This window comes from Brachypodium distachyon, chromosome 1 (assembly GCF_000005505.3).
Source record: "Brachypodium distachyon strain Bd21 chromosome 1, Brachypodium_distachyon_v3.0, whole genome shotgun sequence".
NCBI lineage: Eukaryota > Viridiplantae > Streptophyta > Magnoliopsida > Poales > Poaceae > Brachypodium > Brachypodium distachyon.
In genome coordinates this window covers 22,647,654-22,668,607 of record NC_016131.3, presented here as the reverse complement: position 1 = coordinate 22,668,607, position 20,954 = coordinate 22,647,654, and the positions used below count along the sequence as shown (strand labels likewise).

Genomic DNA, 20,954 nt, shown 5'->3' with positions numbered 1-20,954 from the left:
TAACTTGTTCCGCATGAAAAATTTGAGTGTTATATTTAGAACCGAAAAATTCTGAGTGGCATTTGAACATGTGAGCAAATATTTGGATGTTAAGTTTGAAATTATCTCTTTGTTTTTCATGTGAAATTGGTTAAACTCCCTGTCATGACAAAAAAATAGCAAACCATCCTATTGTATTTTATGAGTTACATCAAGCAGCCATATCAATCTTCTCAGAAAAATATACATTGCGACCGCTTTTACGCCATCGGTAACAAAGCACGATACAATTGGATTAGGATGGCAACGGGGCAGGTCTGGACGCGTCGACCAAATCCATATCTCAGGGTGGGCATTTGGTCAGACCGAACCAATCGGTTCGGTAACTCGGGTTTTCGAGGAATTCGGTTCCTGCAGAAACAAGAACCGATGAGTTCCTCCTAAAACTGCTAACCGAAGTTTCGGTTCCTCAGAAATTCGGTTCGTTTTCGGTTTTGACCGAACAAAACCGAAAGGTAATGGCTGCCGTTCTTTTCTACAGAGGTCGCGGCGGCCACGCCGTCCCATCTGCCTCAGATCGTTTGCTCTCAGCCCGCCATGGATCCAGATCGGCTGCTGCAAAGAGATGGAGGCCAGGGAGGAGAGGAGCCCGATCGACTAACAGGCGTCCGATGAGGGCTGCTGGAACCGGCATGGCGCCACGCCGAGCGCCGCGCGATTGGAAGACACGAGAGGTCTGGTGATTGGAGATTGGGAGAGGAGAGGAATCTTGAGTCATCGGGGGAGAAAGTAACGGGTCAGGCAGATCGGGAGGGGAGGACGGTTCGTTGAGATCGATCGTGGGGGAATGGGACAGACGTGGTCGTGGAGTTGGCTGGGCCGGCTGGATGAGGGGTTTTTACTTCGGCTTGATGGGCTGGGACAGAAGGCGTGGCTAGATGGGCTGGGCTGGATTTTGCTGGGTTATCAATATTATTCGGTTAGTTCGGATATTTCGGTTAACCGGGCCCAATCCAGAACCGAGTTTTTGATTTGTTTTCGGTTTCGGCTCCTTCGGTTTCGGTTCTCGGTTTTTCGAGAATCGATTTCGGTTTTCCGGTTTTTATGTCCACCCCTGTCGATATCCATAGTCAGACCAACTATCCATCCACGAAAATATCCGTGGATGCAAAACAATATCCACATCCATATCCACCGGGTATCCGAGTATCCATGGATTATCCATATTCATGCATGATACTCCCTCCGTCCAATATTAAGTGACTCAAATTTGTGACGGATCCATGATAAATTTTAAGGTGGGGCGGAGTTTACACGGCAAAAAAACATGTGCATAACTATGCGAACGCTCATTGGATTACTAAATATATATATATATATATATATATTTTTGTTCAACAATAATAATAATAATTAAAAAAATAAGATATTGCTGGTCAAAATACCTCAATAGATGACATTTACGTGGATGACCGATCACCGATTTATAATCTATATTAACCGAAAGACCATATAAACTTACGAAGTACTCCCTCCGTCCCGAAATAAGTAACGTGGTTTTGTATAAGTTGTACTTTATTGCAGTAATGAAGATACATCTATCGAGTAGTGGATACACATATCAGTAATTTATTTATTTTAATAAATACCGGGTATCATGAATATCCATGAATCAAATATGATATCCATGCCCGCTCCACGAGTTATCTGTGATCCATGGGCTGGATATTCATGTAGATCCACATTTTTACTATTCATTGCCATCTTGACAATTGGAACGTGCGGTGGATTTATCGTCACGTTAATATCACCGGCGCAGCGAAGCAAGCTACTCCCTGTCTCCCTCTGTCCCTCAGTCGCCGTCTTCTCCAGTCGTGGACGGTGGACTCCCGTGACCTCCCTCGCCTCGCCTCTAAAGAAAAGAAAAGAAAAACTGAAACCGCACCCTCCCGTGAGTGTTCCATGGCGGCGGCCTGAAGACCGCCGTCGCCTCCACTGTTCCCCTACATTTCTCTGGGCACCGCTGCCAGCCGTCGCTTCATGATCTCCACCCGTTCTCTCAATTCTCCCATGTTCCTCTCTTCTCTCCTCCATTTCTCTATACTGCGATCCTGTGGAAACCAATTTTTGAGCATCGCGAACTTGTTCTAGTCCAGCGAGCATGCTCGTGAACCAATATATGAATGCATACTGAAGAAAAATCTGGCAATGCTGTGAACTTTTTCAGAATCAGTTACATGAATTTTGTATAACATTGAAGTGAGGCTCGCATGTGTAATCTTTGCCTCCGTCTATGCTTAGGGGTGCAACTGGGACGGGCTCATCCCGCCCGCGACGCGCCGGATGGATTAGACGGGACGATCGCAATCACCCGCGTCCCGCGAAACGTCATCCCGCTGGAATAAGTGGGTTTGTTAGCTTTGGCCCGTTTATCCCGTGAGATCCCGCGACGAAGGCAATACGGAGTAGGTATTCGATTCACTTTTGAGTTCAAAGTATTACTACGTACGTAGTAACGTCCATGGAACGCACGTAGTACAAGTGAGTCCGTTGTGATTTGGTAAAAAAAAAGTGAGTCCGTTGTGACAACTAATTGATCGTGATATTTATTTTTGCGGGCAACTCATTGATACTATTAAATTAATAGTTGCATGTTAATTTTCTTGATGATTAAAATACACCACAAGTCCATGAACTCGGCAAAAATTATCACTTCAGTGCATGAACTAGGATAGCATGCTTAAAGCCCTAAACTGGAATTAACGCGTCAGTTTAGTTCAAAAACGATTCGGCGTGGCTTAAAAACACCACGACCGCCACGTCGGCTTCGGCCAGGACCGCGGCTTCTAATCCCTCTTTCGCAGGGTGTTTTCATGTTTGCCGAGTTCATGAGCTAATGGTGTATTTTACTCTTTCTCAATTATAATAAATTCAGTACTCCCTCCCTTCCTAAATACTTGTCGTGGTTTTAGTCCAAATTTGCACTAAAACCACGACAAATATTTAGAGACGGAGGGAGTAGTTACTATCTCGTTGCAAAAAAAAAAAACTGCTCTCGGGGCGGACGGAGCCAGCACCACATTTTAATACTCCCTCCGGCCGGAAATTGCGCTCCGGGGGTACCAGATTTGAGTTTTCACAGTTGTCCTTACGAAATGGGTACAAAAAACTCTAAGAGGTAAAATTGCAAAAGTGTATTTATTTATGTACTTCGTTGATGTAGCTTGACACTTGCCTCTGTCCAGAAATAATTAGGAATGAGTCGATAATTGAGTATTCTGGATTACCTCCCAGTCCAGTATTACCTCCTGAGGGAGAAGAGCGGGGCAGGAGCAGGGGCCGGCCGGCATTTCTCTCCAGGCCTCTCGGAGTTGACGGTGTTGCGCTGCCGCCCGCTGGGACATGTGGGATCCCGTGGGATTAAACGGGCTGTCCCAGTTAGTGTGTGCGGGATATACGGACAGCCCACTTACCAACTAAATGGGTTTTGTTCACGGGACGGGACACGGGATGCACGGGCAGGCCCGTCCCACTTACTGTATGTGTAGCATAAGAATATTCATGATTACTAAAAGAAAAGAATATTCATGAATGCTTTTTTTCTAGTGTCCAGTTTATGAATAGCTACTGTGTGAATTATTTTAGGTTAAACATGGCACCATCTTTTCTATCTACTTACAAGTTAGTATTTTTTTTTCAATGTTGCATTGTATATGGACAGCAATACAAAGATGTTAATTTATGCACTCGTGGCATATATGCTGGTCTGCATGATGACCTTCATTGCTGAGTCTAGAACTAGAAAAGGGAGAAAAGAGAGAAACCATCAAGTATGTGCCGAATTGAGTATCTAGATAATAAAATATACAACTTGTGTGGCACCTTTCTTCCGATTTTTTAAACTTTTGAGGGACTGTCAATCGCTTGACGACACGATACATATGCATGTTGACCAGCAAGTAGCTTTGTTAACACCATAGTCCACAACCTTACAAATAGGTTAATTGGCACTAATTTTGATTTTGAAAAGGCATATGATCAAGTGAAATGGTCCTACTTGCAACAAGCTTTGCGCATGAAAGGTTTCGCTCCAAAATGGTGTGAGTGGATTGCTCAATGTGTGCAAGGAGGAAGTGTTGGGATTAAGGTTAATGACGACATCGGTCATTATTTCCAGACCAGGAAATGATTGAGACAGGGTGATCCTTTGTCCCCTATTCTTTTCAATATCATTACTAACATGCTTGCAATCCTCGTAGTGAGGGCCAAAGAGGATGGGCAAGTTGGGGGACTCATTCCTCATTTGGTAGAAGGAGGAGTGTCCATCCTCCAATATGCCGATGATACAATTATTTTCATGGAGCACGACTTAGAGAAAGCCGTTAATATAAAACTAATTCTTTGTATCTTTGAACAATTATCGGGACTCAAAATTAATTTCCATAAGAGTGTGATTTTTTGTTTTGGAAAAGCTAAAGACGAGGAACTTCAGTATAAGCGTCTTTTTGGTTGTGAGTCTGGATCCCTGCCTTTTAAATACTTGGGTATTCCGATTCATCATAGAAAACTTCTTAACAAATAATGGAAGGCTGTTGAGGATCGCTTTGAAAAAAAATTGGGATGTTGACAAGGCAAGTTACTCTCTCATGGAGACCGCCTTGTGCTTATTAACTCTGTTCTAACAAGTATGCCAATGTTTATGCTGTCCTTCCTTGAAATACCTAAAGGGGTACGGCAGCGGCTTGATTTTTATAGATCACGTTTTTTCTGGCAAAGCGACGAGCATAAGCGTAAATATCGTCTAACAAAGTGGAATATTATTTCTCGTCCTAAAGAACAATGAGGTTTGGGCATTGAGCTTTTAGATATTAAGAATGTTTGTTTACTCAGCAAATGGTTGTTTAAACTTCTTAACGAGGAGGGTATGTGGCATGAGTTGTTACATAATAAATACCTCCATTCTAAAACTCTTTCTCAAGTTCAGGCTAGGGCCGCCGATTCCCCGTTCTGGAATGGACTTATGCGAGTTAAGGCTTCTTTTTTTAGTCAAGGTTCCTTTGTAGTAGGAGATGGATTAAGCACTCGGTTTTGGGAAGATACTTGTCTTGGTGGCAGGCCTCTTGCCCAACAATATCCATCATTATTTAATATTGTACAACGAAAAACTGTTTTGGATAAATGGATGTCGTGGTTACATTTAGTCCACCGTTTAATGATGGTTCGCCTATCTGCTGATCCAGATTTTTTTACCTGGAAACTAATTAATACAGGAGTTTTCTCGGTTAAATCCATGAATAGAGATTTAATGGATGGTCACATTGTGTTTCCTCGCAAATATTTGTGAAAGATTAAAATTTCTCTGAAAATAAATATATTTATGTGGTTTCTTAATAGGAAACTGCTGCTACAACCTAGCTAAGCGTAATTGGTTTGGGTGTAAACAATGCTACTTTTGTGGATTAGAAGAGACTATCCAACACTTGTTTATATCATGTCCATATGCTCGTCTTGTATGGCGTATTGTCCATGTATCTTTTAATTTAATTTGCCGCCTCCAACCAATGTCACAAATATGTTTGGGAATTGGTTGAACAGGGTTGATAAAAAACTAAAAGCTCAAATTCGGGTGGGAGTTTCTGCTTTTTGTTGGGCTATTTGGAATTGCCAACATGATATTGTTTTAACAAGACTAGAGCTGCTAATATTTTGCAGGTTATCTTTAGGGCCACTCACTGGATCCGTTTGTGGTCTTGTCTTCTCCCTGTGGACCAATGGGAGCCTTTGGATATTGGGTGCAACCGTCTGGAGACGGTTACTCGGGATATTTTTAGCCGGGGTGAATGGTGGTCCACTAGTAGAATTCTTGCTATATGATGCATAGGCATTTTTTGTATCAACTTTTCCGTTGGCTGATTTTTACTTCCACTTTGTGTGATGCTTGAACTGTACTGTGACTGTAAACTTTGTAATAAATTTGGCTGTGTGCATCAATTGATGCAGAGACCGGGGCATTCCCCTTTTCGAAAAAGAAAATTAGAAGTTCTACATGTTGTCGGTGATCTACAAGATGAACTTGTTGGATTTAATAGTTTGATATGCATTGCCTCACTGAATGATATATATCATGAGCTCATTTGATATTTTTCTTATTGGATATGTATTGACTTGTCAGTGATGTTTCACATAACGCAGAAGTTATTATGTGATGTTTGTTGTGGATCATGGTTATTCTTTCGTAGGTAGATGCAATTTATAGCTCCCAGATCATATGAATAGAATAGGATCATTGCAGTCCTATGTACGACAGGTGCTGCTCGTCGTCCTCCAACCCCGATATGTACATCAGCAGCCCATCTTGTACAATAGCTACTGCTCCTCCAATTCCCTCTGTACAGCAGCATCCCTCCCCCTCCTCCTGTCCCCTACCGTTTTTTTTTATGAAAGATTGTAGGGTAAACCTCTAAAGTGTATTGTGAGCATCAGGATTTGAACCCTGATGTGAAGTCATGCATCCACAACTCAACCACCGCACCAAGAGGTGTTTCTCTCTTTCCCCTACCTTTATTTTGAGCATAAATTAACCGGGCTGCTGATTTGGCGGAAATCCAAGCCAGGGATTGAGATTTGTTGGTTTTGTGAGTAATTTCTGAACAATTTATTTGGTGTGAGCATCCCTGAGTTTTGTTGATTTTGTGGGTAATTTTTGAACAATGCTTTTGGTGTAAGCATCATTTGCTTATATTTCATATTTCTGAATATTTACAGTTATAGATGGATGGCAATAACAAGACCCAATAATTGCTAATAGTTCGAGCTGCAGGGGTGACCCAACAAATGCTAACCTTGTGAACCAAATACACCCTATGCCACTGCAGGTTAATAGTAGGGTTCCGCGTCCGAGGAGAAGAGCAGCTCTTTCGGCTCGGATCTGTGGTGGCGATGCTTCGATATGTTGCCGGCCTGGCGCTCCGCTGGGCGGCAACTTCACCTGCTGCCTCGGTCACGCGATCCTTCAGAAGCCCTGGGTGCAGCAACCCCGCCGGCGGCCTCACGCTCCTCAGGCGGCCAGCACCTCAACCTGCTGGTCTGTCTGCGCGGCAACAGCAACATCTCGCTTCTTCAGCGACGGCACATCCAGCAACATGACACGCATGGTACTAAATATTACCGGATTAGTCAGCTCGAATCAAATGCTGGACCGAGACCGGCATTGTTATTTGCGGAGAGCAATATCAAATACCCATCTAAAACAAAATCGTTCATCCATGTCAAATTTTGGACTGAAAGAAAATAATTCTGCTCTGCTCTGTTTAAAACTGCTTTAGCTGTTGGAGTTTCCTCGCCTATATATGTAATTAAGCATATGTTATTTGTCTCCGTATCATTAGTTAATTGTGTCCAGTCTCCTCAAGAGTTAAGGAGTCTTATTTGATTAAGGGTAGTAACCTGTATATCAATATACACATACCCGTTGCCTCATTCACGCTTTAGCACGTGGCTACATTTTAATGTCTGCATACAACTGAAACAACACAGTTCCTGCTAATACATTTACAGTGATTATAACATAATGAAGGTCACTGAAAGCAAGCAAGTGTCTGATACAATTTTAATGTCTGTGAAAGTGCCTGTGCACTTACAATTTTAATTTCTGAAGAAGCGTGGTAACGAGGATAGGAAGAAAAAGGGAGAGTCACCTGGCGCCAAGGACGCCGTGGAGGCCAAAATGGCACGGAGGAAGAAGGGGGCCAAAATGGCACGAAGGAAGAAGGGAGATCAGTCACCTAGAGCCAATGACACCATGGAGGCCAAAATGGCACGAAAAAAGAAGGGAGAGTCACCTGGAGCCAAGGACGCGGTGGAGGCCAAAATGGCATGGAGGAAGAAGGGAGAGATCAGTCACCTTGAGCCAAGGACGGAATGGTGGCCAAAACGGCCCGGCGGCGGAGACCTACAGAAGAAAGGTAAGGTTTTTCTGGCTTAACTTGGCAAACCTCGCTCCTAGTTAATTAATCAGCTAAATCCATTTGTTCTTCTGCAAGCCACTTAATTAATGATGCATGTTGCGTATATATATTCATGCATTCATGACAGGTCGAGCTATACAGGACGGCAGACCTCCACTGCCACAAGCCTGCAGATCAGGGATATTCCTGTCTGTGGTAGTGAATGTGTCCTCCATGGCGCCTCAGTGCGCGGACGACGTCCCCTCACAACCAACAGGGAACTCGTGGCTCTCATGGGGCTCCAGAAGCTTGTGGTTCTCGGGTGGCAGCTGGTGGGACTCAGGAAAGTTGTTTGTTCTGCGGGTACCGGGTAATTTCTGAACAATTTATTTGTCTTAAATACTTTTGAGTTTCTCCATATACTTAGTTAATTGTTTCCAGTCTCCTCAAAGGAGTCTTATTTGATTAAGGGCAGTAACCTGTATATTAGTATATGCATACCAGTTGCCTCATTCACAGTTTAGCATGTGGCTACAATTTTAATGTCTGCATACAATTTAAACTATACAGTTCCTGCCAATACACTTACAGTGAGCGGCTGCCAAACCTCCCGGTGCACATAGTGGCATCTGCACCCACGGTGTTGGCCACACATCTGTCCATCTACTTTTTCCTAATCTCTGTACCCCTCTGTTAATTACGTTTGCCCATTTAGATCCAATCCCCACGCTGCCTCTCTCTCTCTCTCTCTCCATTTGTATCATTCCCTTCTCCCGTCGCCGGCGACATCTCCGTCTCCGGTGAACAACCCGCTGCCGCATCCACCTTCCCACCTGCCCTCCCTCTTCGCTCTGCCCACACCCTAGGCGCTAGTGTTTTCCCCTTGGCGAACAACCAGCGGGCAACAGAAGCGCCGCGCCTGGGTGCTCGCGCCCCAGAACCAGCGATCCGCCTGCCGTCACGGCGGCCATGGATGACTTCCAGGGCCTCCTGGCCCGCGACTTCGGCCTCCGCCCTCAGGGGAAGGCCACGCCCATGTCGGGCGCTCGCTCAACTGCGCCCATGTCGTCCCAGGCTCCTCCGCCCCCTCCCTCGCCGCCATGGAGAGCTCTGTCCTGGGCTTCTCCGCGGAGAGCTCCCGTCCAGTGATTTTGTGCTGTGAGTTTTGGTGTACCATGTGATTTTTTATTTTGGATCCATCGTGTACCATGATTTTGTGTTGTGATTTTGGAGTACCATCATGTATCATGTGATTTTGGAGTACCATCATGTACCGTGTGATTTTTGAATCTTTGTGATTTCCTATTTAAATGTTCGTGATCTGATATTTGAGTACCATGATGTACCCATGGTACATCACGAGGTACTAGTTATTTATGAATGTTTGTGTTCTAATTTTGTCCCGGTACATGATGTAATTTATCGTTGATGAGGTACCTTCACGTACTCATCATATACCTTCATGTACTCGTCATGTGCACGAGGTACTCACAAATTGTTAAGGTAAATGTGATGTACCATACGATGTACCCGTATCATAAATTCATGTACATGAGATATTTAAAAACTGTTAAGGTACAATACATATATCATAATGTACTAATTAAATATATACTTCAAAAATATGTCATGTACCATAATATACTTAAAAGTGGGAGAGAGAAAGAAAAAGAGAAGAGCAAAGGTTGTCAGTGGTCAGACTGTTGAACCCCTCTAATTTAAAGTGAGAGAGAGAGAAAGAATGGGAGAAAAAGACAAACTTGTGGCTAGCACCGTGGGTGCAAATGCGACAGAGGGCACCGCCTCCGCGTTAGTGAGCGGCCTGCTTGGCCTTTCGGCACTCGGCAACGCGTGTCCCCTGTGCTCTCCCAAGCGCTGGCTGGGACCTGCTGTTAGTGGCCCCTGAGGTGGCTGGGTCGGCAACCCGGTCTCTCTCCTTTTCGTTGGCCTTGGGGTTACGCGCTCTGCCCTCTGCAACGTCCCGTCTCCCTCGACCCCCACGACCATCCACAAGACTCTCCGTCTCCCTTCGTCAAGCCAGCCAGTTATACTACTTCCCCTCTGCTCAGGGCGCCCCCTCCCAACTTCCCCAAAACCACCAAAACCCTCGTCGCCTCCTCGCCGTCGCCCTGCCTCTCCATGGCAAACTTTGAGTTCAACCCGGGCGCCTGGGTGCCGGAGGGGCTGCATTGGCTGGATGGTGGGGAAGACCAGAACCCGGAGGAGTCCCTCTATGTCGGCGAGCCGCCGCACCGTCACAACGACGAGTATGCGATTGCCGTCGTCGACCCGCCAGACCCCGACCTCGCCCCGCTCGTCACCCGCCAGAACACGCTCAATGAGGTACTCAATGTTGTCTCCAACCCTCTGCACAACCTCGTCGTCGAGTGGTCTATCATTCATCCTTTCTGTGCGGGAGTGGTTCGCTTCGCGGATGTTCTTGTTCGGGATCAGGTGGTTTCTAGGTCAGGCTTTTTTCATCTTGCTGGAGATCGTGTTCTGTACTTCACTCGTCAGTCTGAAGGTCGTAATGCTAGACGTACTGAAGGTCTAAGGGTTTTCTATGTCATGTTCTTGGGATGGCCGATTGATTACTGTAATGAGCGTCTCTTCCGTCAGGCTATGCTTCGTTTTGGTTTTCCCCTCAATTGGGTTAATCCCCACATGAAGGAGGCTTATATCCTGATTAGGTGTTTGGTTAAGGAGCATTTGAAAGTCCGGGCAGCACCATTCTTGAGCACATCTGCCACTATGGTGGAGTGGGGCATTCCTGGACTAAGCTCACTATGCTGTTGGATAGAGACCTGGATGGAGTTCTGCCATTGGAAGAGGATTTCCCGGAGGCCACCAGAAACCGCCATGCTCTGTTGCCGCCACCTGAACCTGAAGATGGCTGGGAACTTTGGGGGCACAATGAGGATGCTGCGGATGCCAAGCCGGCGGCCAATGGTTTGCCACAGGATGAGCAGGATGTGCCGATGCCTAACTTCCCGGCTGAACCCAGAGACCATCGTGCTCCCCAGCGTCCTCTTGGTCTGCTGCTTGATCATGCTCCGATTGCTTCTGACAGCCTGAATTCCAGCAGTGATGAGGCTATTGTGCTGCGTTTGGGTCCTGATCACTCTGCCCCTGGTCGTCGTGCTCTCCCTGGCCTCACCATCAGAAGCCCGCTGCGGGATCCTTCGACAGTTCTTGTTCAGAGTCATGCTGTGGATCCCGAGCTTCAGCTATTTGCGCAAGATTTGGGGATTGCTTCTGCTTTTGATCGTGACCTTCAGATTGTTCTCCTGGACCAACACGAGCATGCTCTTGATCTGAAGGCAGAGGGTTTTGATCCATCTGATCCCAAAGGAAAGAAGGCTGCGGATGGTCCTTGTCGTTCTGTTATTCTTCCTGGCACCAGCAAGTGTTCTGCGCCTGCTCCTGTGATTGACTTGGGCGGCCGACATGCGCCTGCAATTTCTACCTTGCCCAACAGCCCTGTCAAGGATCCTTTCACAGTGCCTGCTAGCTCTTCAGCGATTTGGCCATCTCCCATGTTCCACATCCCCGGGCTGACACCTCAGACTTCTGCCCCTGTGGTTCCCCTGCCTGAATCTGGTTTGCCGGTGATGATCAATTCTGCTGAGCCTGTTGCTGACCTTTCTTCCCAACTACTTAGTCAGAATCAGTTGAATGCGCTTCAGGATATTGCTCCCACCTCTGCTAAGAAGAAATGGCTTATTCAGTACCTGGCTGATCTGGTTAACAAGGAGGCCTCTGAATCCGGCGCCAAAGAGGACTCTCATTCTGCTTTCTCCCCCATTCGCAAGCTGGATACTCTTCTGATTAGTGATCTGGCTCCGGCCTCGTCCCATACCAGCTCTGCCCTCAGACCAAGAAGTGCGAGAAGCTTTGGGAAGGTTTACAAGAGAAGAAACAAAGGGCGTTGCTCTTCTGCCACTAGTGGTGTTGTTCATTCCCGCCACTTGGTTTTTCAAGCTTTGGGCCTCAATTCGCCAGTGTCCTCTGGGCCGGCCCATTTTGGCCCTGCTCGCCTGCGCCATGGGCCGGTTTTTGAAAGGGACTCAGTGCTCTTCACCAAGGCTTCAAGAAGGACTTTGCTGCCATGCATTGTGGCTCCACTAGTCAGCAGCCTCGAGGCTCCAAATCCAGCTCTCGTTCAGCGTCTAGCAGTGCTTCTCGTTGCTCCATCAACCAAGCCCTTCCGGCTGATCTGCAGCAGCATCTTCAGCCTACTGATGAGGTCCCGGTGCCGGGGCCTATTCCCATGCAGGTTCTGCAGTCAACTGGGATGTCCTATGGTTTCGCCCCTTCAGAGCTGGAGGCCGACAAGCTGAACAACCTTGACGTGCCCGATGTTATCACACCTGATGCTTAGAGGGAGCTGGGGACCCTTAACCACTTGGAGGAGGCTTTTGGCGCGCTTTATTTGTCTGATCGCTTGCTCTTGCTGCGCTGTTTTTGTGTTGAAACTACTGTTTATTCCGATCAAGGTTGTGCATTGGTCGTGGCTGCTTCGTTGTTCTTTTCGTTGTAATGAATAGTACAACCTCTTCTTCTAGGTCGTGGAATGTCCTGTGTTGGAACGCTCGTGGCATTAACGCGTCTGGTAAACATGATGCGATTTGTGCTCGTATTTTGGAAGGAGACTGCTCTATTGTCTGCCTTCGGGAAACCAAAAGGGTTGACTTTGATTTAGCTTTTGTTAAGAAGTTCGCCCCTCGCAGGCTTGATCACTTTGCTTTTGTGCCAGCTTCCGAGACTGTGGGCAACTCTGGGCGCTTGATCACTGTCTAGGATGGCGCTCTTTTTAGTGGAACTGTCACTGATTCGCTCCCCTTTGCCCTCCATGTGATGCTCAAGTCTCACCTGTCGGCCGACTGCTTTCATATCGTCAATGTTTATGGTCCTTGCTCGGTTGAAGCTAGATCGGATTTCTTGGACTGGCTGTGCTCTCTAGATATTGGTGACGAGGAGGATTGGCTCTTCCTTGGTGACTTCAAGCTGTATCATTCGCTGGAGAACCGCAACCGTCCGGATGGTAACATTTCTTTCTGGAAGCTGATATAAAGGGGCCTGGGCTAAAACTTCATCACACAGGCAAAGCTATCCTTACCGTGAGTATTTGCAGCTTTATTAACCGCTTGGCCTGCAATGCTATAGTTTATTCTATTCTTTATAATCACAGAAGGTGACAAAAACAATAGATTGTCTTGATACTGCACTTTCCTTCTAATTATTTGTGTCCATAAACAAATAATTGAAAAATAACCAGCAGGATCGATGAGTTGAGTAGTGTTGACTGTGTGGCTAGCTAGGGGGAGACTCAGCTTCTTCTAAAAGATGAGCTTCACACTCACCTTCCTCTCTCTTTCTCTTTGGTATGTTAATGTCTCACACACAAACACACAATATATGAAGCTACATATATTCTTCTCAATGCACCACAAGCTTCGCTTTCTTAAAGGGGGATACATCCTTATATAGGCTTTCTAGGTCGGTTACTGTTCACAGAACAGTAACTTGTAGAAACTACTACAACCTGCTCCTTGACCTATTCAAAACTGACTTGAACACTACTACTCTTATTTCTAGTAAGGCTCCTACATACCCTGGATACTTCTAGACTAAGCTAGCTCCATCTACTAACAGCCAACTAGATTCTTCTAGATACCACAACTTAATTATGACAAGATTAGTACTAGCAGACTGTTGAACAAGATAAAGAAAGAAAATGAAACATGTCATTCATATACTTTCCTAGTGGCTTCAAACAAAATTCACTGCACTTTCCATGGATATGTTACAACTGCAAAAGTATCTGTTGGAAACAAAACCAATTAGTTGTTATATGTTTGTTTCTATTTGTAACTGAAGGCAGTTTCTTTCTGTTTATTCATCTTATACTGTTTTCCAGGTCCTTCGCCATCTTGGTCGCATCCATGAGACTCGTATTGGGCATCACCGGGTCTTCATACTGTCAAAACAATGCTGAATCAAGCGGGGTGCTATGATCATGAAGAGTATGTCGCCAGAGCCACACATTCCTGCAGCCTGTTTGCTACGATGTAGTTTGCAATCATAGTAGATGAATGTAACTTCCAATGCATAGTCTTGTGTTGGTCATTGCATGTCTCCACTACCCAGTAAGACTTGTGCAGTTCGTTTTTTCTCCGTAGTGCAAAACGAGCTTTGCATGTTTCGCTGATGATGTCACCGAGTCTCCCTGCTTACTAGTGATAATTATTGAAAAGTCAGAATTTCCATGCTATATGCATCATTAGTTTGTTACCTTGTGTGTTGTAGTTTCACCTCACTCTCAGGTCTATTCACCTCTAAGTAGCTGAATCTGAAACCCTGATGTATTCCATTTCCGGCGCTGCTGGTAATTCACACACTGGATGGTAGGTACAAGGGCAAGTGTGTAGTTGAGAGAAGGGGACGCGGCATGTTGGATCACTTGGATGTGCTGCTGCCTAGTTTTGTGCAGTGTTCAAGATGGCATTGGCACTTGGCAGCATAGTAGGTGTTCCAGTCGCCTGTCCTGAATTTTTTGCAGCAGTGACCCCCTGGCCAATGCTTTTGACAAAACTGACTCCCTCTAAAAACTATTAATGCCAAAACTAGCCGGACGGAAGGCCCAAAAGGTGACACGTCACACCTTTCGCCATCTCAGATGAACAGCACAACTTTCCTTCAATGCCATTGGCGGAATGTTCTTAAATCCAATGGTATTTCAGAAAAGCCTATGAATGGGCACTTCCACCTGTCGTAGCTCCCAAAGATGGAATAAAAATTCACATGTCGTAGCATAGCCAAAAGTGCCCATTCATAAGATTTCCTCCAATGCCATTGGATTTAAGGGCATTCCGCCCATGGCATTGTAGGAAAGTTGGATTTTCAACTGAGATGGCAGAAGGTGTCATGTGGCACTTTTTGTGCCTTCCGTCTGGCTAGTTTTGTCAATTCGTTCCGGAGAGAGCCAATTTTGTCAAAAACGTTGGCAAGGGGCCATTGGCGCAAGAAATTCGCCTATCCTTTGCCTTAGATGATCATTGCATGCAAATGCAAATTGAATAAGTATGACAACCGCAAGATGACCAAAGTTATTAAATATCGCCCAAGCTAGTCAACGGCAAGATTTTGAGCCACACAGCTACAAAATCATAGAAGTGGCACATTATATGCTACCATGCTAAGTCAATTCAAGAAAGAATAATCAGGCAGGATACATAAAGAAGAAAGTATTTTCTTACAGAAACAACACCTAGCTGATCTGCTTCCAATTCATGTTCCTGCAACAAGTAATAGCATACTTGAGATAAGCACATACTACAAAGGCGAAGCACATATCTTTGACATAAACAAAAATAATTTCCCTAAAGATAAATCAAGTGAATTAATTGACGGTAAGAGCACACAAACCCGTATATATATGGAGATAGGATGTATCTGTCAGCAGCTCCTTCTCATACAACTGTAAACAATTACTGCGATTTTGAACATGCAGTAACCAAAAGCTAAAGTCAAAATGCCCGTTTTGATTGGCCAAAATGACAAAACTGACCTTTTTATGAAAGTTGAGCCCGAAATAATCTCTCCGAAACTAATTCCAAATCTGACCTTTTTCGGAAACGACACTCACGCTGGCGTTTCCAATGCGAAATAAACGCCAGAATCAATGGCGTTTGGGATGTCATCGGCGGGGCCAAAGGGCATAACGCCACACTCCATGGCGTTTCACACCACGAGCAAACGCCAACCCCAGTGGCGTTTTCTTCATGATGTGCTGAGAATCATGTGCTGGCCGGGCAAGTGCTTTGCATTGGAGAAAGAGTTTGTCACTAATTTTTTTTCCAATAAACCACAGTACCACTAGTACTACTAGTTCACAGCACACTGGGATTTTTCTTACTTCCTTTTCGGGAACTAGCACGGTGTTGATTGCGCGGAAAATATTTTTAAAAATCTTTAATATTTTGACTCACAGAAATACATGTACTGTTGCTCAAAAGCACCGAACGTCTGTGTGTTTCATTTGTATGTGCTATTAGACCAGCATGAAAAAAAATTTCATGCCCTAGATCACATGATTGGTTGTTAGACCGGTACAAACCGCACTGCATTGTGGCTGTCAAGGTCAATGACGTCACTGGTGATTTTTTCCAAACTCGAAAAGGTCTGCGGCAAGGGGATCCTCTATCCCCTATTTTATTTAACATTGTGGCAGATATGCTTGCTACATTTATTGAGAGAGCGCGCAATGAAGGCTTAATCTGTGGAGTGATCCCTCATCTTGTTGACGGTGGTTTGTTTATTTTGCAATATTGTCGTCGCACGGGGCTCCGACACCGGGGGCGTGCGGTCACGCCCCCTTTTTAGGTTCGGCAGGGGAGTCGGGGATCGCTCCGGCGATCGCCGGCGTGGCCGATGGTCCTACATAATCTGCGAAGTGATATACCCAAGGTACACGCAAGCCAAGAACGCATGCACGCACGTTTTTACCCAGGTTCGGACCACCCGGAGGTGTAAAACCCTACGTCCTGCCTGTCTGAACTATTATTGATAATGGATCAAGTGTTTACACGTTGCCGGGGGAGGGTCCCCGGGCGCTCTCTCCTTTCTTGCTAAGTGCTACCTGCTATCCTTTGGCTAGGACTAGTAGGAAAACTAGAACCCAACTAAATCCACCAGAACCGAACAGAAAACGAACCCTTTGACCGTTGGAGCTGGTTCTCCTTTTATACTCAAGGGGATACCACAGGTGCCGCGGCGCATGCATTACAAGTGTCGAGCAGGGAGGCATACAACTCCCCCTCAGTGAGCTGGTAGCACGCATGGACACCACCTCCGCTGCTAGGGGTATAAAACCCTAAAGGTAGGATTGGACAGCCACTGTTCGCTTGATTTGGACGGGTAACGCCCCTCCTGTCGGCTCATTTAATGAGCCGTGCGCCTTACTCCTTGCCCCGGTGGGGCCGCACACCCCACGCCCGCCACGCGCCCGCGCGGCGCTGTTGATCTGCTCACTAGGCCCCACCCTTGAGGCAGGGGCCTGCGCCCGGGAACCCCCTGTCCCGGCAAGTCGCTCCCCGGGAGGCGCCCAGGCCCGACACCCGGGAACCCCCCTCCCGGGAAGTGGCTTCTCGGGATGTGTCCAGGCGGGAATGTTCCCCGAAGCCCCGCTAGCCCTTTCGGGCTGGTAGCTTGCCGGGCTGCTCGTAGCTGATGCCCGGGACGGAATCCTTCCGGGAACTCGGAGACGGGGCCCATGTGTCGCGGAGCGGTGGTACCCCGAGTGCCACTGGTGCGACAGTAGCCCCCGGGCGTGGGCCGGCATCACCTGTTCCCGGACGAGTCTTCCCAGGGTCGGTTGCCGGGCTACGCCCACAATCGACGCGTGGGCCCCGATTCGCCTCGGGCTCGCTTCCCTTCGTTGCCCCTAGTACCACGCCGTTACAGACGGAGTAGTGGGTGCGTGATTTCCGCCCTTACTCCCCCCTTAAACAAGGAAGTTAAGGCCACTCCGCGCATTACTCCTCATGATTAGGAGTTATCCCCGCGCACCCGTAGGGTACGGAACCAGCCGTTACCAAACGGCCGGGTGCTATAAAGATTTTACCGCTGCGCAAAAGGGGAAAGACACTCCGCCCCTCATAGCCTTCGTCTTCATCCTCTTTCGCATCTCGCACCCAAGCGTTCCTGCTAGCTTCCGCCTTCGTCCCCCATGGCGCCCCCCACCACCAGAAAGGGGAAGGAGGTGCAGGTCTCGAAAAAAGCGGCGGCCAGCAAGAGCGAGGCGGCAACCAAGGCAGCCGCCGCCAAGGACCAGAAGAAGCGGGAGATGCGGGCCACGCTCGCCTTCTACCGCCCTGGTTACAACGGCGAGGCGCTGGACAAGGTCCGGCATGCCGTCGCCTCCAATTTCAATGAGCACGGGGAGACGCTGATCTTCCCGGCGGGCGCCGAGCACCAGGACAATGACTTCCGGGTGTTCGCGTGCTTCCTCCTCACCGGTCTGGTGCCGCCATTCTCGCTGTTCCTCCACGCACTGATGGAGTCGTACCAGCTGCGGGTGGCGCAGCTCCACCCCACCTCGCTGTTTCTCCTTGCCACCTTCCAATTCCTCTGCGAAGGGTTCGTGGGGGTGATGCCGTCGGTGGGGCTCTTCCGCCACTACTTCTACCCCCATATTGACAACGCGAAGGCGATGTCGTCGGAGGTGGTGTTCCGCGCCCGCGACCAGATGAAGTCAGAGTTCATCGTCCGGTTGGGGAAGAAGATTGAAAAGGAGTGGCGGGGCGATTGGTGCTGGGTCCAAGTGGAGGACCCTCAGGAGTTCATCTTCTCGTCGACGGAGCTGCCGCAACCCCGAAATGGCTAGCAAGACAGGTACCACCACGACGCCGATCTCCTCCCCATCGTGAAGAAGATCAAGGCGCTGCGGCTAGCGGGGCTCACCGACGTGGACGTGGCGCGCACCTTCATCCATCGGTGTATAGCGCCGCTTCAACTACACTCCCGGCCCGCGTGGATGTACACGGACCCGGGGACAGGACACGCCTCCAGCAGGATGGCGTGGATTTGGAAACCCTCAGGATGTGGGTGAGGGGAATATCCGGCGAGACCTTCCAATCAACAAGGCTCCCGCCAGGGGTCTTTTCCCTCCATGCTGGCGTTGCGGCGCTCAATGACATCGTCGGCGCCTTCCCACCCTGCAACGAGTGGGGGTTGATGGACGACACCCCCACTCGGGCCCCGCGCGCTCCCCTGCCAGCAACCCGCGAGAAACAGGTGCACGAGGAGAGCGGGGGCGAGTCCGAGACCAGCTGGCCCTCCCTCCAGTCGTTGGATGACGAGGCAGGCCAGGCTGCAGCGTCCCTGGAAGTCGTTCCCATGGACGACGACGACGAAGACAGCGACAACACGCCCCTGATCGTGCGGAGATCAAGGGCGTTCGCAGCGGCCGTAGCCGCCTCCTCGGTGGCGCCTTCCGCCCAGGCAACGGCCGCCAAGCCCGCAGCGGCCGCCGCTCCAGGGGTGCCCGTCGGTACTTTGGCAGCGGCCGCGTCCGTGGGGGTCGCCGGAGCCGCAATGACGACATCCGCCCTAGCAGCGACCGCCGGCACCGCGTCGGCAGCTGCTCCGGGAGCACTCGTCGACTCCTTGGCGGGGGCCCTGAGCGACCCGGCGACGGCCTCAGCAGCAACGGCCGCCGGGGGTGTGCCGGGAGCCTCCTCGGGGTCGGCCCTTGATCCCGCGGTGGCCTCGCCACCGTCTCCCACGACGCCCTGGGACACAGTGACCCAGCGGGCGCCTACGGTGCCGCCCGCTCGGGGGGTCTTCCGGGGCTTCGCGCTCCGGCGCAACCCCCCGAAGTCCAATTCGCCGGCAGGTGCCAGCAAAAGGGGGAGAAGCGACTCCCCGCCCGCCACGCTGAGCAAGAGGGCGCGCGCGGACGCCGGCAGTGTCGCTGACCTGACCGGCGCAGGGGTCAGCGGCGCCGTCATCGCGCCCGCCGACAACCCAGCCCCTACGGGGGCGGGGCCGGCGACTGGTACGGCTCCTTTGCTTCTTCTTTGCTGCATTTTTTCAGTTGATAGTTAATCACATAAATGTACCTTCTTTTTCAATAAGTGGCAGCTCGCCCGCGGCAAGCCCTTCAGAGGTTCCTGCCGACGCAGGCGAGGTGGGGAGGCCCCCCTCGCAAGTCCATCTGTCGTGCAAGGTAACCACTCCGGCCACCCTTGTTCGCTTCTGATAGCTCTCTTACTCATCAATCCTCACACTACTTATTGCTGTAGGCATGAGCGCGCCCGCACCGGGGGCGAGTGCTACCGTAATCAATCTCGACTCTGTCGTCGAGGTCACGGGGGCGGCGGAAGAGTCAGAACCGGCTCTTGCACCAAGCCCTGCCGCGCCGGCAACAGCGACAGTGGTGGCCACCACCACTACCGGTACGGCGCTTGGCGACGCGCCTGCAGCCGCGGACGCGACTGGCACGAACTTGCCTGCCGCCCAGCAGGGAACGTCTCCTACCGGGGGCAGGGAGGCTTCTCCAGCCCCGGGGTCCCCGGGCGCAGGTGAGGGGGAAGCTGCCGGGGAGGGACGGCAGGACCCCCCGGAGCAAATGGGCGACCCTCCGCACAGCCAGAATTGCAAGAGCTCTCCGGGCTGCGCGAGGAGACGCGCCTCGCCAGGGAGGAGGCGCGCCTCGCTCGGCAAGCCTTGGAGGACACCGAGGAGCCGGTGGTCCCGAAGGCCGAACTCCACCGGCAGCTGGAGGCCCAGCGCACGAAGCTTCAGGGGGAGCTAGACTCGCTGGCGGCAACCCTTGAGGCGGCCAGGAAGGAACATGCCGAGGTGCTTGCGGCGGCCCAGGCCCGGTTGGACGAGAAGAGCGACCTGATCGCCAATTACCGCAGCGAGATCCATGGCCTCCGCGTCAAGCTGGAGGTACAAGTCAAGGCCACCGAGGACGCGGTGGGAGCAGCGGCTTGGCACGAGATCCAGCTTGGCTCTGCCAAGGATAGAGCGGCCAAGCTTGAGACCGAACTGACCGCCGTCCGGGAGGAGCTTGCCAAGGCCGGCAACGCGATCGCGGTGAAGACCGTGGAGCTTGCGGCGCTGGAAGACAACGTCCGCAAAGCCAAAAAGGCTGCGCATGACGCTTGGCTCCATCACAGCACGCTGATCGGGCAGCGGCAAATAGAAACCTAGAAGCTGCTGAAGATCGCCCAGGCGCTGCGCGATCTGCTGCCCAAGTTCGAGCTGCAGGCCGCGGCGGTGGACGGCACAGACGTCTCCACTTTGATCCCCTTCTTCTCCGACTTGGTGGGGAAACTTGGGGCGCTCGACGTCTGGATCGCCCAGTACGGCGCCAACGAAGTCACCAACTGCGCCCGGGAGGTTGCCGGGACAATCCTCCCGAGGATACATCTTCGGGACCCGGAGTTTCCCTGCGAGTCCCTGTTGGACGCTTGGTCAGACAGCAAGGACGAGCCCACGCACACCCAAGTAGTGCGC

The 20,954-nt window shown here is 49.7% G+C and overlaps 2 protein-coding genes and 1 long non-coding RNA gene across 7 annotated transcripts; 2 read left to right on the top strand and 1 right to left on the bottom strand.

The window, feature by feature from the left end:
- Window positions 1–6,693: 6,693 nt before the first annotated feature.
- On the bottom strand, window positions 6,694–7,286 carry LOC112270141. Its single transcript, XR_002962514.1, has 2 exons — window positions 7,148–7,286; window positions 6,694–7,069 (listed from the first exon to the last, which is right to left on the bottom strand). It is a non-coding gene; the product is annotated as an uncharacterized LOC112270141 (long non-coding RNA).
- LOC104584701 lies at window positions 7,003–14,199 on the top strand. 5 transcript variants are annotated; one of them, XR_002962512.1, is made up of 5 exons: window positions 7,003–7,133; window positions 7,637–7,943; window positions 8,074–8,295; window positions 12,682–13,045; window positions 13,846–14,199. XR_002962512.1 is itself a non-coding variant. In XM_024457903.1 (4 exons), exons 1-4 carry the CDS (start codon window positions 7,122–7,124, stop codon window positions 13,872–13,874), a joined length of 570 nt encoding a protein of 189 aa, XP_024313671.1. In that variant the 5' UTR covers window positions 7,003–7,121; the 3' UTR covers window positions 13,875–14,199. The 5 variants fall into 5 exon arrangements, 1 of the variants encoding a protein (XP_024313671.1); XR_002962511.1 differs by lacking the exon at window positions 12,682–13,045 and adding an exon at window positions 8,496–10,268; XR_002962513.1 differs by lacking the exon at window positions 7,003–7,133 and adding an exon at window positions 8,496–10,268 and having other exon boundaries at window positions 7,801–7,943.
- A 4,625-nt stretch (window positions 14,200–18,824) lies between these two features.
- On the top strand, window positions 18,825–20,648 carry LOC104582071 (ice-structuring glycoprotein-like). The gene is made up of 3 exons (XM_010231369.1): window positions 18,825–19,149; window positions 19,733–19,814; window positions 20,354–20,648. Exons 1-3 carry the CDS (start codon window positions 18,825–18,827, stop codon window positions 20,646–20,648), a joined length of 702 nt encoding a protein of 233 aa, XP_010229671.1.
- Window positions 20,649–20,954: the final 306 nt, after the last annotated feature.